Genomic DNA, 15,406 nt, shown 5'->3' on the forward strand with positions numbered 1-15,406 from the left:
GAAAAACACCAGATAGATGCAGCCTACAGCTTGTAAACATGGCCACACGCACACTTACAGAAACACACACGCGTTCTGCGACATGAAAGTGGTAGGAGCTAACCACAGTTAGACCGTTTAACACAGGTCGATGTGATGACTAGTTTTAGCTAAGCCACCGTGCACAAGAAGAATCAGTGCAAGAGAGAGAGCAGACATGCGCACACTCACACCTACAAGCATGCAGATTTGGGGATTTCAGCAAGTTGTGCAGGTAAGACAACATTCACTCCCAGCTAGGAATAGACAGCGAATGAATAAATGAAGTTCTAAAGTGCAGTAAACCAAATTTAAGGGATGGTGTTACTAGGGTTGGGAATCGAAAACTGGTTGTGGATATGATTTTAAATGATTGACAGCTTTGTTTCATAATTGACACATTTTGCAACATCGACACTGTTATTGAACTGAACTGACTCAAAGTGTATAACGGCACTATTGTCGTCTGCTCCTAGCTGAATTGAACCTATTTCATAATTGATGAACTCTACACAGTCAATAAACTGAACTGAATCAACGCTGAACTATTCACACTATTTTTCTGTTTATCCCTGTAAAGCTGCTTTGAAACAATCTGTACTGTATAAAGCACTATATAAATAAAGGTAACTTGACTTACAATACTACAGCCATATGATTAAGTTTTGTTAACAGTTATGATATACAGTCTTCCATTGATGCAGACACGTTTCTACTAAACCAAGGCAAAATGCATTATGTTTTAGTAATTTGATAAAACTCTTTATGAATCGGCCAAATGAATCTCAAACTCAATGGTCTTAAATGACTAACTCACTCACCGAATCAGCCGTAGTTGCTACTGAGATAACAACGGACTAACTTCAAGTCCTTATTTTTGGTCAAATTAGACTTGAAATAAACCAAGGACTGTGTTTTGTGTTGTATAGACCTATTTTTTGTTAATATAAAGCGGGACCTGTTGTACATAAAGACATAAAATCAGTTTAATTACTGATTGGTTGTTCATATGACAGTGTGTATGAAAGATGCACATTCAGAGCATTCTGAATTCAGTATTTTTATAATTTAAATTTTTTTTTTTAATAATTTATGTAACAATATAGTACAACATCAATAATTTAGTGCTCCCTAAAATGTATTAAAATAATCATTCAAAATGGAATTGGAACTAGAATCGCTAAATTCCTCACGATTCCCATCCCTAGTACTTAAAACTGATCAATCTTAAGTGATACAATTATTTGATGTTAACAAATATGTTGTGAAGTGCAGGAAATATTTACTTTTTGAGGAGAAAAATCTCTTCCAAATCTGAGAGTGAAAAAGTGAAAGATTTAAGAAAATGAAAAAAGTCCAAATAAAAAATAATAATAATAAAAAAAAAAAAAAGGTTGTGACATTGGGGAGGGAAGACAGAATCAATACAAGTATTGCACTGTGGTTCCTCCTACGACCACAAGATGGCAGGTGACCGGTTCTTTGTTGCTATGACAACAGCAGCAGCCTTTTGTGTCTGGAGTGGTTGGCAAATCATCTGTCACTATGTGTTTTTTTTTTTTTTTACTTTTACAGCCAGTGGTTCAGATTAACTGATGCTCTACTAAAGCAACAAAGAGCGAGATACGGTGATGAGCCACTGACAAACACTGATCACTGGGGCTCAAAAGCTGATTCAACTTAGAAACACCCCGTTTTCCCAAGCAATCCGGATGCTATATGTTGGAGTCACAGGGACTATGGAAATGTGAGGCTCATTATGGAACAGAACACCAACTTCGGACATGAGTGACAAGAACACATTCCAGACAGACGATGGGCTGATTTGATATAGATGGAAAGCTGATAGGGCGGGCGGGAGGGCGGGCGGCAGTGTGGAAATGGAGGAAGGAGGAGTTTTTGGTTTTTTGGGCTCTGCCTCTTCTCGATCCGCGCTCCTGGTTACCTTGTTGGCACTTTTCCTGACGAGGGTGGTGACTTCGGACACCACCATGTCCACACATTTCAGGCTGGGCTCTTTCAGTTTGCGGATCTGCTTTTTCACTATAGTCTCAAAGGCCAGGTCAGGGGTGAACAACCCCGTTCTGAGGGGGTCAGAGTGATGCCGTTGGGCAATGGGGTGGGGTTGGGGGGGGGGGGGGGGTGTAGAAGAAAAAGTGTGGAGGTGTTAAAAGAGGACAGAAAAAAGAGAAAGAAGGCAGAAGAGAGCATGGAGAAGGGGAAGAATAAAAAGAGAGGAATTTTTTAGTTGATTAATCATTGCTTATCTATTAACAGATACAAAGTTAGGGTCCAAAAGGGGGAGTCGCAGGTTTTCACATCCATGAATTATGAGTTATGTATTTTTACAGCACACTATACATACCCTACAGAAAATTCTGTTCAAGTCTAAATAAGTCTACAACTAAATAAGTCTAAAAGATAATATTCACACCAAGTCCAATGCTACAACACAGTATAGAAAAAAAAAAAAAAAAACAGGATTAAATATATTAAAACTAGTAACCTAGCCTTCAAAGATTCATTGTTTTGGTTTAAACATGTTGAAATACTGGAATCCAATGGTTTATATGACACTTCTGGTAAAGTTGCGATGAAACGGATGTTTGTCACAATATGGAGGAAAAGATCGGTTGCTATTTCAGAGGGAAACGGATTATCGAAAAAGGAAAAATGTAGGACGGGACGGTTGATTGGATTTTGAGATGTGGACGTTGTACTCAAAAGTGGAGGCAGGGGTAGGTTTAAAATGGACTAAATGATCAGAGAAGACATAAAAACGTCAGCAGAGAAAGTCTGTCGTTTTTACCGGAAAGTCCAGTTTTGACATTTTGATTAAATATTACGAGCTCAAAAAAATTGCATGGATGAATTGTTCACGATAAGACCTATAATATGCATTTAGAAAACAGAGCTTTATTTTAATTTCATGTTGACTATAATAGCTCTTCAACATCTGTGTTCTTCAGCCTATGCGGAGAGAATGGCACATTAAATTACTAAGAGCCATTCAACTGAATCTGCAGCACTACGGCAAAGAAATTATATTCCCCCAGAGCTGCCAATCAGCAGTCTACGCTGGGAATGAGAAAGAAAAGTGAAAACAAGACTTAGCGCACACACACACACACACAAAATGCAATAAAACGTGTGCATGCAAAAAACACAACATACACAACCAGTATAGTCCAATTTGTGAACAAATGACTTCTGGTTCTTTGTAATTTATCAGTCAAAATGACTCAAATCTTAAGTCTCCAATTCATGAGTTAACAGTTTAAATCAGTCTAAAGGCTAAATTGATTGTAGAGGTCTTTGACTTGTTTGCTGAATGATAAGGCATTCATTTTGTGACAACTCGAAACAAACCAAAAACTGTTACTGTGATGTGTGCTTGCCCTAGCAAGTACGCTTAAGTGTACTACTTTGTATGCTAAAGTGTATTTCTGTATCACAAGGATGAGGCTCGAGGTTCATATGACAATGTGCAGTTAAAGCAGCACATCTTGAGTTGTGTTGTAATGTTACTGTCACTTCTGTTTTGTGGTTTTGTTCCAAGTTTGTTTTCATGTCTTTTATTTTGTAGTTTTCATAGTCATGTTTCAATTTCCTGTTTGTCATGTGATTCCCTTGTCTAATGTGTCCTGTTCTGATTGGTTCCTTGTTCCATGCGTCATGTTTTCATTGTGTTTCTCATATTTTTGGCTTGTCGTGTATTGATGCTGCTGTTAGTGAGTCTAGTGTTGTCAAGTCAAGTTCACGTTTATATTCATGTCTATGTTATGTTCTCAATCAAGTTTACTTCAGTCATTGTCTTGTTTTGGGATTATAATGAGTGGATCTCTGAGCTGGTGCGAGTGAGTGGAGGCGGGGATAATTTGCATATTCATAGAACCGCGTATACTAAATGAGGCAAGGGTATAGAGTTATGCTCAAACTATTTTAATACATTTTTATTTAAATATCAAATTTTGGCGATCAAATGTGAGTTTTAAGGGATTCAAATAAATGAATGACTAAAGAGGGACTTTAAGACATTGGAACGATCCCACCTTTACTTGACGTGTATTTCGGACTTGGTGTGAATGGGCCTCAATAGCCCTTACATTTCATTTTGACCCTTGGCTAGAGAGATGCTCAGCATTCAGCAGGACGTTGCGGACCCACGGCTCGTCCCTTTTAGACCGCAGATGATCAGAGAGTGTCATTCTCTAATCATCTCCTTATCACAAGACCGTCACAACACCCCAACACACGACAGCAGATCCAGCGCACAAGGCAGTCGAGGGGCTGAGGGGGCCACACCGACACGCAAACACGCTCCCCGAAGTCTATCGTTCAACCTCTAACTCTCCCTCTGTGCTTTTAGCTGAAAGCACCGTCTGTTTGTCTCAGATGTAGTGTGACCCCCTCACTGGAAGCCCCCCTGTGGCCAGGCTGGGGTACTGCAGTACCTTGTTGGTGCACTGCCTGAATGTGTTGATGAGCTCCTGAATAACCAGATCGATACATTTCAGACAGGGCTCTTTCAGCTTAATGATCTGCTTTTTCACGATGGCTTCAAACGCCAGATCTGGAGTGAACAGCCCAGTTCTGAGAACGCACAGGACAGACAGACAGCAGGACGTAAGAGGACGGAGACGAACAGTGAGGTGAAAGAAAACAAACAACAAAAGTGCTAAAAAATAACTCAAAGACAAATATTTGTGACAATGACATGAAAATTCAACTTAATAGAAGTGAAACCAAGTGAAAATAGGGTACTTGAGGGTGAAGTGGAGGGAAAGAAGAGGATAAAGAAGACATTGGTTTAGCTCACAAAGACTAGAAACAGAATCCTAAATAATACACGGACAGATGAGTGTGACTTGCTGTGGGGAAAAATAAGTCAATTAAACATTTTAGAGACGACAAGGTTCCTCAGTGATTTTAAGAATCGCTTTAGGCCATGCCCTCATGACACAGTTTTTGCGGTGGCGGACGAATATTTGAGGGTCTCACAAGAGATACTGTACCCAGATCGCAGTCAATTGATGCTCATTACAATTGCAGACACGTGGTAAGAATGAGTAGAAATTACATAGTCAAGACCAGCTCATTTGAGTCAGAGTCAAGACCGAGAGCAGAAGAGGGTTTTATGCGTCAAGACAGTCCATATGCTCCCAAGTCCATTGAGTCCAAGCACAAGACCACATTTTCATGGATGTGGTCTTGGTCATTGATTATGAGCCCATGACTATATTCTCATTGTCTTGGTCCTCGACACCAAGATCACATTTCCATTGTCTTGGTGCTCATGGTTTTGGTCTTGGTCATAGATTATGAGCCCATGACTATATTCTCATTGTCTTTGTCCTTGAGTTCAAGAACATATTTTCATGGTCTTAGTCTTGGGCTCAGAACTGAGGACCAGTGCCATTTTTTTTTCATGGTGTTGGTCCTCGAGACCAAGATCACGTTTTCATGGTCTTGGTGCTCATGGTTTTGGTCTTGGTCAAATGGGATTATGAGCCCATAACTATATTTTCACGGTCTAGGTCGTTGAGTTCAAGATCACATTTTCATGGTCTTGGTCCTCGATTCTGAGCCCGAGACAATATTTTCATGGTCTTGGTCCTTGAGTCTGAGTCTAAGATTATATTTTCATGGTCTTGGTCCTGGAGTCTGAGTCTAAGATTATATTTTCATGGTCTTGTAAAGGTCGAGCATGTTTACTCAGTCTTGTCCTGGACTCAGGTCTTGTTCTTGACTTTGACTTGAATGAGCTGGTCTCAACTACAACAGTGGAGTGGATAAACAATGTGATCTGAGTCAGATTTGAGCCAACATTGACACTGTAATGTTTTTAATCACGTCATTTACGCCCCATAATGTGCAACAATGATGTGCCATAAACCATAATAGAACAAATGGTGGAGAGAGAATGAACAATATTTTCCTTTGCCACATTTTCTTAGGGAACTAAAATACACATTTATAGTAAGTATAATGTTTGTGAATGTTCCGCCTTTATTTACCAGTATTTACATTATTTCTGAATGTAATAATAAAGTGTGACTTACACACGGTTGCGACTTGCCTGTGTTTTTTTTTTCTTCTCTCAAACAATGCAATTTTGACCCGGTGTGACTTATATTCCAAAAAATACGGCATTGTGAAAAGAGTGGTGACATGCAGAAAATACTTGTACCGACTGACAAATGCAATTTGTAATATCTAATTATTTTTATAATGAGACAAATGATAAGAAAAAACGTGGCGTGAGCAATAAAACGATTCTGGTAATTGTGTTGGGAAAGCATGGCCTTACTATAAGACATTTCAGAGAAAGAAAGTGTGTGATTAGAGTGAAAGAGTGAGGGATTAGTCAGTGAACAGAGGATATAAGAAGTGTCGTGGCTTTCATGCCAGCCTAAGGCCTGCAGGGTTGACAAGCGCCTGCCGTCAATGGGACACTACTTGCCTGACACCATGGACGTTCTTAATGGCGTGACTGATTTCTCGCCGGAGCTCCTTCTCATCAAAAACAATCTGAAAGAGAAAGAGAGACTTCACAACAGGGACTTGCCACTGCACCTGTGTGGCATACGGCTCCTCTGGGAACTTGCTGTGACTTGTTATCTCAATAGTTAGATCATAGTATTTGCTGAATTCTAAACAAGTAGAATCATTCAGACATCTTTGACAGTTCAAAAGCAGACAAAACCAAGAGTTCTGTTGAAAATAGAGGCATTTACCTTGACTAGCTCGAAGGGGAAGCGCTCATGGAAAATTCGGTTTATCCGGGCACCTCCAGACAACTCTGCTGTGTCCACCTGGTCTCCGGACCCTTCGATGCACTTCTCAAAGTCCACTCCAAACTGCTGGACCATCCTGAAAGAGGTACTCAGAGTTATACACATCTGCCCCAGCCTAGAAATTGCTTTAGTTCGAGACGCTGGACTCACTGCAGCAGAGCCTTGGTCTTTCGCGTAGGGTCATCCGGGCGGAAATTCTTATACTCTTCCACCTCCTTTTCCAGTGAGAGAAGCTGAGACTGAAGTTTGCTGCGTAAGCCGGGTAGCGTGTCCCGGATGTGGTTGGTCAATTGCTAAAAACAAAACAAAAAAAGGAAGTGAGAATGTGACACAGTATATAAAAATAATTGCACCAAACAGAGGGTGACATTCACCAAACAAAGACATTTTCAGGAATTAGAAATAGTTATATAAGCATATGCTAATCTGTTCCCAAATGGAATTATTTGTGCAATGCCATGGCTAGTGTCGTGTTCCTACCTGGTTGAGGGTCTTCTGCAGGTGTGGTGTTCCCATTTTTTCAGCCATGTGTCTGTAGCTGGGATGGGACAGGAAGAACTTCCTTTCTGCCGCCATAGCAACACGAATATCCTTCTTGCCATCTATATCTTTCTGACTTCTGTTTACTACACCAATATAACCTGGGACAGAGAAAGTGACATTAAATAGCCTGTGCCAGAGCTGGATGGTGGATGGACTATATATACCCCATGCAATGGTAGAAATATGTCAACTGGAATCTTGCTACCTCCTTTTGTCCCTCCAAAGAACACTTTATATTGTATTGTATTGTATTGTATTGTATTGTATTGTATTGTATTGTATTCAAAAGTTTGGGTTCAGTACGAATTATCTTTCTTTCTTTTTTTTTTTAAGAAAATATACTTTTATTCAGCAAGGTCATGTTAGATTGATCAAAAGTGACAGTAAAGACTCTTCCGTTTCAAATAAATGCTGTTCTTTTGAACTTTTTCTTCAACAAAGAATCCAAAAAAATGCATCATGGTTTCCAAAACAATATGAAGCAGCACAGTTTTCAACATTAATAACAATAAGAAATGTTTCTTGAGCATCAAATCATCATATTAGAATGACTTCTGAAGGATCATGTGACACTGAAGACTGGAGTAATGATGCTGGAAATTCAGCTTTGATCACAGGAATAAATTACATTTTAATATATATTAAGATAGGAAACATTTAACGCTATTAGTGTTTTTACTGTATTTTTTGCCAAATAAATGCAGCCTTGGTAAGCGTAAGAAGCTTCTTTAAAAAAATACTTAAAAAAACCTTACCAAACCCAAAGTTTTCAATTTTAGTGTATATGGTTATGGTATGGTGACATAAAATTACTCATAAATGATAAGATAATAGGCCATAAATTACACTCCTGTAATGTGATTGTTTAAAGTACAAACTGCCCACCTCTACGCAGCGGTAAGAGTTTATTTTCCAGGATATCCCGGGCGTCTGTACCCTCATCCATTAGATCCAGTTTAGTAATCACACCAATGGTGCGCACTCCTGTTGAAATACAATCAAAAATACATTAACAACAACTTGTGTTCTCTCCAAAGGGTTCCCACTCTATTGACCAATGAATTTCCATGACATTTCCCACTTGATCAGGATTACTTAAAAAAAAGTTGATTCACTAGAGCATTTGGGATTCACTAAAAAGAACCAACTAAAAAGAATGATTGGCTCATAAAGTGGAAATCACTATGGTTTCTAAGCTACAGGTTTTCAGTGACTATGTGAACTCTATCTATCCACCTCCTCTCGTTCTTTTATCTCTCCAGCAATCCTCACCTTGAGGGTCCACCTCTTTAGCCACCTTGAGGGCATCCGAGTTTGCCAAGTCAGTGTTGGCCGGGGTGACGGCGAGGATCAGGCAGCTTTCCCTAGTGATGAACTGCAAGATCATGTCTCGAATCTGGTGCTCAATGTCTACCGGCTGGTCGCCCACCGCAACCTTGGTCATACCGGGCAAATCAATGAGAGTCAGATTCAATACTGTTGAAGGGAGAGAGAGAGAGGAGTGACATTTTAACAATGGCTGCCGAGATTACGAGTGTGGACTGAGGAAACCAGTGGTATTAAGAGTCTTTTGTTGTATTACCGTGTGGAGAGTACACTCTGAGGTTGATGGGAATAGGAGAGATGCCCTTATTGGATCCTGTAATCCTGTCGGTTTCTGCTTCAATTTCCTGACGGACTTCATCAAAGTCCACAAACTTCCTCCCTTTGCAGTGCAAGAACTCGGCATATTCTACAAGACAGAGAGATGGAGAGTGTGGTTAAGGGTGATAGGGAGATGGGCGGACGACATTTCAGCATCAAGGCAAACAAGACATGAAAACCATATAGTGGTATTTTCACCTAAAGCCTAAACACTGTCACTGCCATAAAATGTAAGCATTTCACACCTTGGTTATTATATAGTCAGCTAAAACTAAAACCATAAAAACAACCATTTATTATTATGTTATTATGTATAAAAAAAAAAATAATAATAAAATTATTTCAGCTAGTTGCCATTTAGTTTAACTAGATGTACTAAAATAGCTAAAACTAAAAAAAGTATGTTGAAATTTAATAAAAGATCATCTCAATGATACTGCAATAACACTATTCCACACTAATATACAGAAGAGATTTTACAAAACATACTAATTACCAAAAGGGCGGTATGATTTAGTTCACACAACAAAAAAAAACCTATTGCAATTATTTTAGCAAATATTTCAACTGCAATTAATTATGCAGTAATTATACTGATTTAAAGGGATAGGTCACCAAAAAATACTTACTAAAATACAAATAAATAAAAAAAATCTACAGATATTTTTATGCTAAACTGGAAAGAAAAAAAAAAAGAATAAAACATTTGGCAAGCATGTCTGAGCTTCCGTTTACTATATTTGATGTGCTCTATGTGTTGATCAATATATGAGTAAAAGTAAATCTGTTTATGATATAAAGTGATTGTGTCTCATCAGAAGAATTTTAGTTGCATGGGCTTTTAATGTAGGGACAAAAATGTCACTAACCATTATTTTTGTAAACGAGTAAATGGTCGATTATTTTGACGATTAATCGAATAATCGAATAAAATACTTAAGCCTTTAAAATGACTAAAATACATAACAACGAGGTAATAATATTTGGTTCAAATAAAGCATCAAAAGCAACTAATCATATGGTTTTACAGAACAATATTAAAATACATAATATACATTAGGGCTGAACGATATTCTGTTTTAACATCGACATCGCGATGTGCGAATGAGCGATAGTCACATCGCCGGAACATGCGATGTGAAGGGTAACGTTAGTAGTACCCATAAGAGAACGGTAGCACACAGTAAACATGAGTTTGTTGTATGGCTTTTTGCTGGGGTGACATACGCGTTCTGCGTGCCTGCACAGTGATTGGTTCGCCGCAAAAAAAAGTCAAAATCAGCTATTTGGGACTAGCCTATTTCGTCTACAAAAAGGAGGATGTTGACCAAAAAGAGGTAGGCTACTTTGCTGGAGTGTTATAAAGTTGTGGATGGTTGTCTTTTTTAAACATTCGTTTATTTTTCGTGTTCGCATTTATGAGGAAAAAACAATGTTACGTGATATTACGGACGCGACCGTTATGAAAGAGGCACTAAAAGACTGCTTTAAAACTTTCACAGAGACCTCAAACAGAAAGCACAAAGCCTTTCTTTAAAACGAATTTCGTTTTGTATTAATTGTATCTTAATTTTAATCAGTATTTCATTATCCAATTTCCTGGATTTAATAATGATTAATAATAATTAAATATAGCAGCCAGCGCCTGAACCCGAGATTAAGCTATGATCCATGAACCGAAACTCAGCGTAAAAGGTAGCCTACTCGCCTCACACACCTAAAAAAAAAAAAAAAAGAAAGAAAGAAATATATCTATTATCTACAGAAATCTCTACTTTTAAACAGAACCATTAAAAAAAATATAGCTATATTTAATCTGTATGAAAAGTGCATTTCTCCCGATCACTGCTGCGAAGATCGCGAGTCAGTGTATTGTCAACTTCATCTTTACAGAAAACACTTGTTTATTAATAAACAATTAAAATGTCTCATTGTAATATTTTACATATTATTAATCATTACTTTTGCTGGGTCTAGGTGCCGTTTACATGAACACGTCACTGAATCAGCACAGAAAACATAATTTTTCAGGTCCTAGAACCCGAAGAACGTTCACCGAATTCTGAGAGAAATATGTTTCTGGAATAAAATATTAAGTGGCCTTTTTGTTACTTGTAATGAAGCTTGCTTATTAGTGAAATTATTAATAACATGGAATGGTAATTATTGACTTTAGCCTGGATTGATGGCTCGCAATATCGCGATATATATCGTTGGGAAAAAAATATCGCAATGTAATTTTTTTTCCAATATCGTGCAGCCCTAATATACATAATAAAAATGATCATCTTATGTACAGTTTTACAACAAATGCCTGCAGAGGACGCTTAAGGTCTGGTGTTGTTACACTTTACAGCAAATCAAATCTTTGTTTAATATTGGCCAAATGATATTTATTAAAATGTTTACTTAATCTTTAATATTTGGCAACTTATTTACGATAGAAATGCTCCAGCCACTGTAATTTCTCGAACAAGAATGTCTAGGCATAAAAACATTGTTTATTATGCAAACTTAGAGCGAGGGATGCGCCACTTCCGGTATTTTGCCGGTTATACAATACGGGTATATTGCAATCGAGGAATTATTTTAAATCGAGTACTCGCATTTACTCGAGGAATTGTGACAGTCCTACAAGAGAATATTAAAAATATCCACATTTATAAAAATTGCAAATTATGACTAGGGCTGGAACTAACGATTATTATTTTTAATCGATTAATCTGTGGATTATTTTTTTCCGATTATCTATCCATAGAGGTAACCATAGCAACAGTATCAATAAAATAAATCCAATCGAGCCGTGAGCTCATCCATTAGATATTTTAAATAACCAGCAACAGCGTCAAATGCTTTGTAACAGGTTGCAGAGAGCACGTTTGAGCCGTGAACCAAACAAAATAGTATTAATTCAAAATGGAACTGGTTCTCTGCTTCTTAATTCCCAATCATGTGAATGATGCACAGATATTATGCATTTAGAAGCAGACAACAGCAGTTCAGCTTTGTTATGTTCCCCTTTACGGTCGATTACACTGATTTGGAAGATAATTTGTTCTGTAATGTCTTTCTGTCTGAATTAATTCTCCATCTGCACTTCCATGTTCTCGCTACATTACATTACCTCATACTGAAAGCAATATAAATGATAATTGCTTGTAAAGTGGCTGAGAGATGTAAATGTTACAAGGGGAAGTTTCAGAGGAGAACTGCCTTGTGTATGAAATTGGAATAAGATGACATTATTAGTTAAAGATTAACCACGTCATTATTGTGTCACTAGCAACAGGAACAGTAATAAACAACAGTTTTTTTTTATTATGGTTTTCAAACTAGAATGTGATAAAGCATGTTTAGCATAACGTGGAATGTCATGGAACTTTTCAAAATTTGGATGAAAACTTTTTATGCGTTTTGGCCGTTCATTTACATGACAGCAACGTTTTAGGGGCCAGAAAACGGCTTTTCAAACGGCATTTCACTATTTCATGTGATAAAAAACCATAGTAAAATTCACACAGCAACTCATAGGCCTTCATAACAGAAATTTGTGGGGAAACAATTAAAGTGGATTTCATAGCGCCCTTGATGTGTCATTTGATGTGACACATTTTTCACACTAAATATTATGGGCACCGTGTATGAATGAGCATGAAAGCAAGTGGTTTCAATCAACCACATACATATTACGTACCTGAGAAGGCTTTGTTCAGTTGTGCTCATTAACACACTCACCAGCTTTGTTGTTAACTAGCTGCAGAATGAGAGGCCTGCGGGTGACGATGCCTGAGCCTCGCGGAAGGAAATCCCTGTAATAAAACAACGAGAGAAGGAGAAAGTGAGTATGGATGAATGAGAAGCAAACACTCCCGAGTCCCGAGATTGATCAAATTATTCATGAGAGAGGAGCCAATGTTTAGGGGCAACCTCTTTGCATTCATATCAGAACACACACACAAACCAAGACGCTATCACAGTCCCTTGTAGCAATGAATATTAAAACATGGTGGCACCTTTTGAAGGCCCACAATTCCAAAGAGGCTGCAATGCTTTTACAAATGAATGGCCACAGCTGTATCTTGCAGCCAAATCAGGGTACATTTAATAACACTGTGGCGTATTATAAACACCTTCTGAGATCAAACTGTGAGCCGAGAGCAGTGTCAGCCCTTTACACCCACAGATTTAACAAAGCGCAGAGAACAGAACAGGTACGGGAACAGAACAGGAAAAATGAGCCAGGCATTTAATCAGTCCACAATCAGAAATGCAAATATGACACACACAACCAAATTGTGTTTGTGTTACTGTGGTGGTTACAGCCTCCAGTACTCAAGGGGGCGACAGAGTTACCTTAAGATGTTGCTAGCTATAAAAAAAAAAAATAGCATGTTATTATTGAAGCATTAAAGTGACCAGATACATTTTTAGAACAAAAGTATAGGCTATAACATAAGCGCCACCATAACAAGAATAGCAATGTACGCTAGAAGATTTACAAGATTATTTACAATTAAAATGCAATAATTTAAAGTCCCTCTGATGTGCAATAACAGCCAATTAGCCTAATACAGTATTTAAAGCAGCAGACAATAAAGAACATCTTCTCAGTTCTCGCGCATGCGTCGTGGTGCTCTCATGAACTCACGCGGAAGAAAATGTAGAGTTGAATAAAGTAGTTATTTTTGTTCGTTTTTGCACACAAAAAGTATTCTCGTTGCTTGATAAACTTAAGGTTGAGCCACTGTAGTCACTTGCACTATTTTAACAATGTCTTTACTAACTTTTCTGGACCGGCAGAACGAAATTACATAGAAGCCTATGAAGGAGTGAGACAGCTCTCAGATTTCATCAAAAATATCTTAATTTGTGTTCTGAAGATGAACGAAAGTCTTACGGGGTTGGAACAATATGAGGGTGAGTAATTACTGACAAATTCTTAATTTTTGGGTGAATTAGCCCTTTAACTAACGCATATACAACTACTTAAAGGGATAGTTCACATAAAGATATCATTTACTCACATTAATGTTGTTCCAAACCAGTATGACTTTCTTAGAAGAGGACAACAAAATTCTTCAAAATAGCCTATCTTCTTAGAAGAAAGAAAGTCAGAAACAAAAAGAAAGTTTGGAACATGATTTGTTGTGGGGTGCATGATGACTGAATTTTATTTTTGAATGAACCAACTCTTTAACAACTCCTGCGCTATAAACAGGTCTGTTACTGTTAAAAAATAAAAATAAAATCTAGAAACTACTCAAACTGTCGATCTACCATGATAGCAGCTGACCTTCATATAAATTTGAACGTAAAATAATTAGTTTATACTATGAACATTGGCATTCATTTATTTGCGTCCGATATGTTTCAGGCCTTTGGGACACTATAAAAACCCATGATGAAATGCCAATGATGTGTCTTTTTTCCACATGGGAAGCTTTGATGGCATCCCACATGCTGTGGGTGTGTTGAAAGCGTGTCTGCGGGTTCGAGATTCGTCCAATCACAGCCTGTGTTAATGAGTAAGCCTGTCTCTCCATGAGTTCCTGCTCTACATCTGGTCCTGATCAAAGCCAGTGCAGTCAGCTGTGAATCCAGCAGCCATTTCCCCGAAATCACCAACCCACCTAACGCACAATGCAGCAGAGCCCGAGGAGCAAGACAAACCATGCTTGAAAAACACACACAGACAGTAACAATAAAAGAAGGGTCATACACAAAGAGATGATGAAACAAAACGGGGCTTTTAAGGACTGCCCAATGGCTCGGGGCCAGCGAGAAAGACGCTGAGGTCCCAGCTGTCACTGGAATTGTCAGTGGCCAGACTTCTGCGTTGCCATGAAAGTTTATCATTTCCAAATGTTTAAGTCTTGCCAGCTTAAAGGTGCAGTAAGCGATTTCTGACAAACGCTGTTGATATTTGAAATCACCAAAGCAAACACACCCCTATCTTGATAGCTCCGCCCCCAAATTCACAAACATGGTATACAGCACAGGCACCTCCCCCCTCATGAGTGGACACGCTCCTTACTGCTGATCGGCTACAAGTGTGTTTTGGTGCACGACTGATTCACTTTTCTCAGAAATCACTTACTGCACCTTTAAAGATGAAGTATATAATTTCTGCAACACTAGTGGCACCTAGGAGAATTACAAAAATAAGGCATATTTTCAAACAAATGCCCCTTTCATGCCTCCCTTAACTCAAACATCACAACAGCTCTTACTGGTGCTTGTCAAGGCATGTCTCAACATAGCCCCTTTCACACAGATTCCGGAAAATACTCGGATAAAGTGACCCGGGATTTGACCGGGGTTCGTTTGATTTTGGTTCATTCACACTGCCAGTGATTTTCCGGAATCAGAGAGTGCGTTCACACACAACCAGTAAAAATCCCGTA

General features: G+C 38.4%; 1 protein-coding gene and 1 long non-coding RNA gene across 13 annotated transcripts in view; one reads left to right on the top strand and one right to left on the bottom strand.

Moving 5' to 3' along the window:
- Positions 1-15,406, bottom strand: part of dnm2a (dynamin 2a) — a 54,535-nt gene that overhangs the window by 20,424 nt on the left and 18,705 nt on the right. For 9 of the 12 annotated variants that reach the window (XM_079867980.1, XM_079867979.1, XM_079867978.1 and 6 more), the window contains exons 2-10: positions 12,738-12,811; positions 8,941-9,090; positions 8,631-8,834; positions 8,244-8,342; positions 7,296-7,456; positions 6,966-7,108; positions 6,756-6,891; positions 6,482-6,549; positions 4,473-4,611 (exon numbers count right to left, since the gene is read on the bottom strand). In XM_079867980.1, the coding sequence (XP_079724106.1) occupies positions 4,473-4,611; positions 6,482-6,549; positions 6,756-6,891; positions 6,966-7,108; positions 7,296-7,456; positions 8,244-8,342; positions 8,631-8,834; positions 8,941-9,090; positions 12,738-12,811 (1,174 nt within the window). Of the gene's footprint in view, positions 1-1,963; positions 2,103-4,472; positions 4,612-6,481; positions 6,550-6,755; positions 6,892-6,965; positions 7,109-7,295; positions 7,457-8,243; positions 8,343-8,630; positions 8,835-8,940; positions 9,091-12,737; positions 12,812-15,406 lie in introns of all 12 variants that reach the window. The other 3 variants (XM_079867977.1, XM_079867974.1, XM_079867971.1) reach the window with 1 other exon arrangement.
- Positions 2-8,741, top strand: LOC307157412. The gene is made up of 2 exons (XR_013820951.1): positions 2-253; positions 8,621-8,741. It is a non-coding gene; the product is annotated as an uncharacterized lncRNA (long non-coding RNA).

This window comes from Squalius cephalus (genome assembly GCF_949319135.1).
Source record: "Squalius cephalus genome assembly, chromosome: 1".
Taxonomy (NCBI): domain Eukaryota; kingdom Metazoa; phylum Chordata; class Actinopteri; order Cypriniformes; family Leuciscidae; genus Squalius; species Squalius cephalus.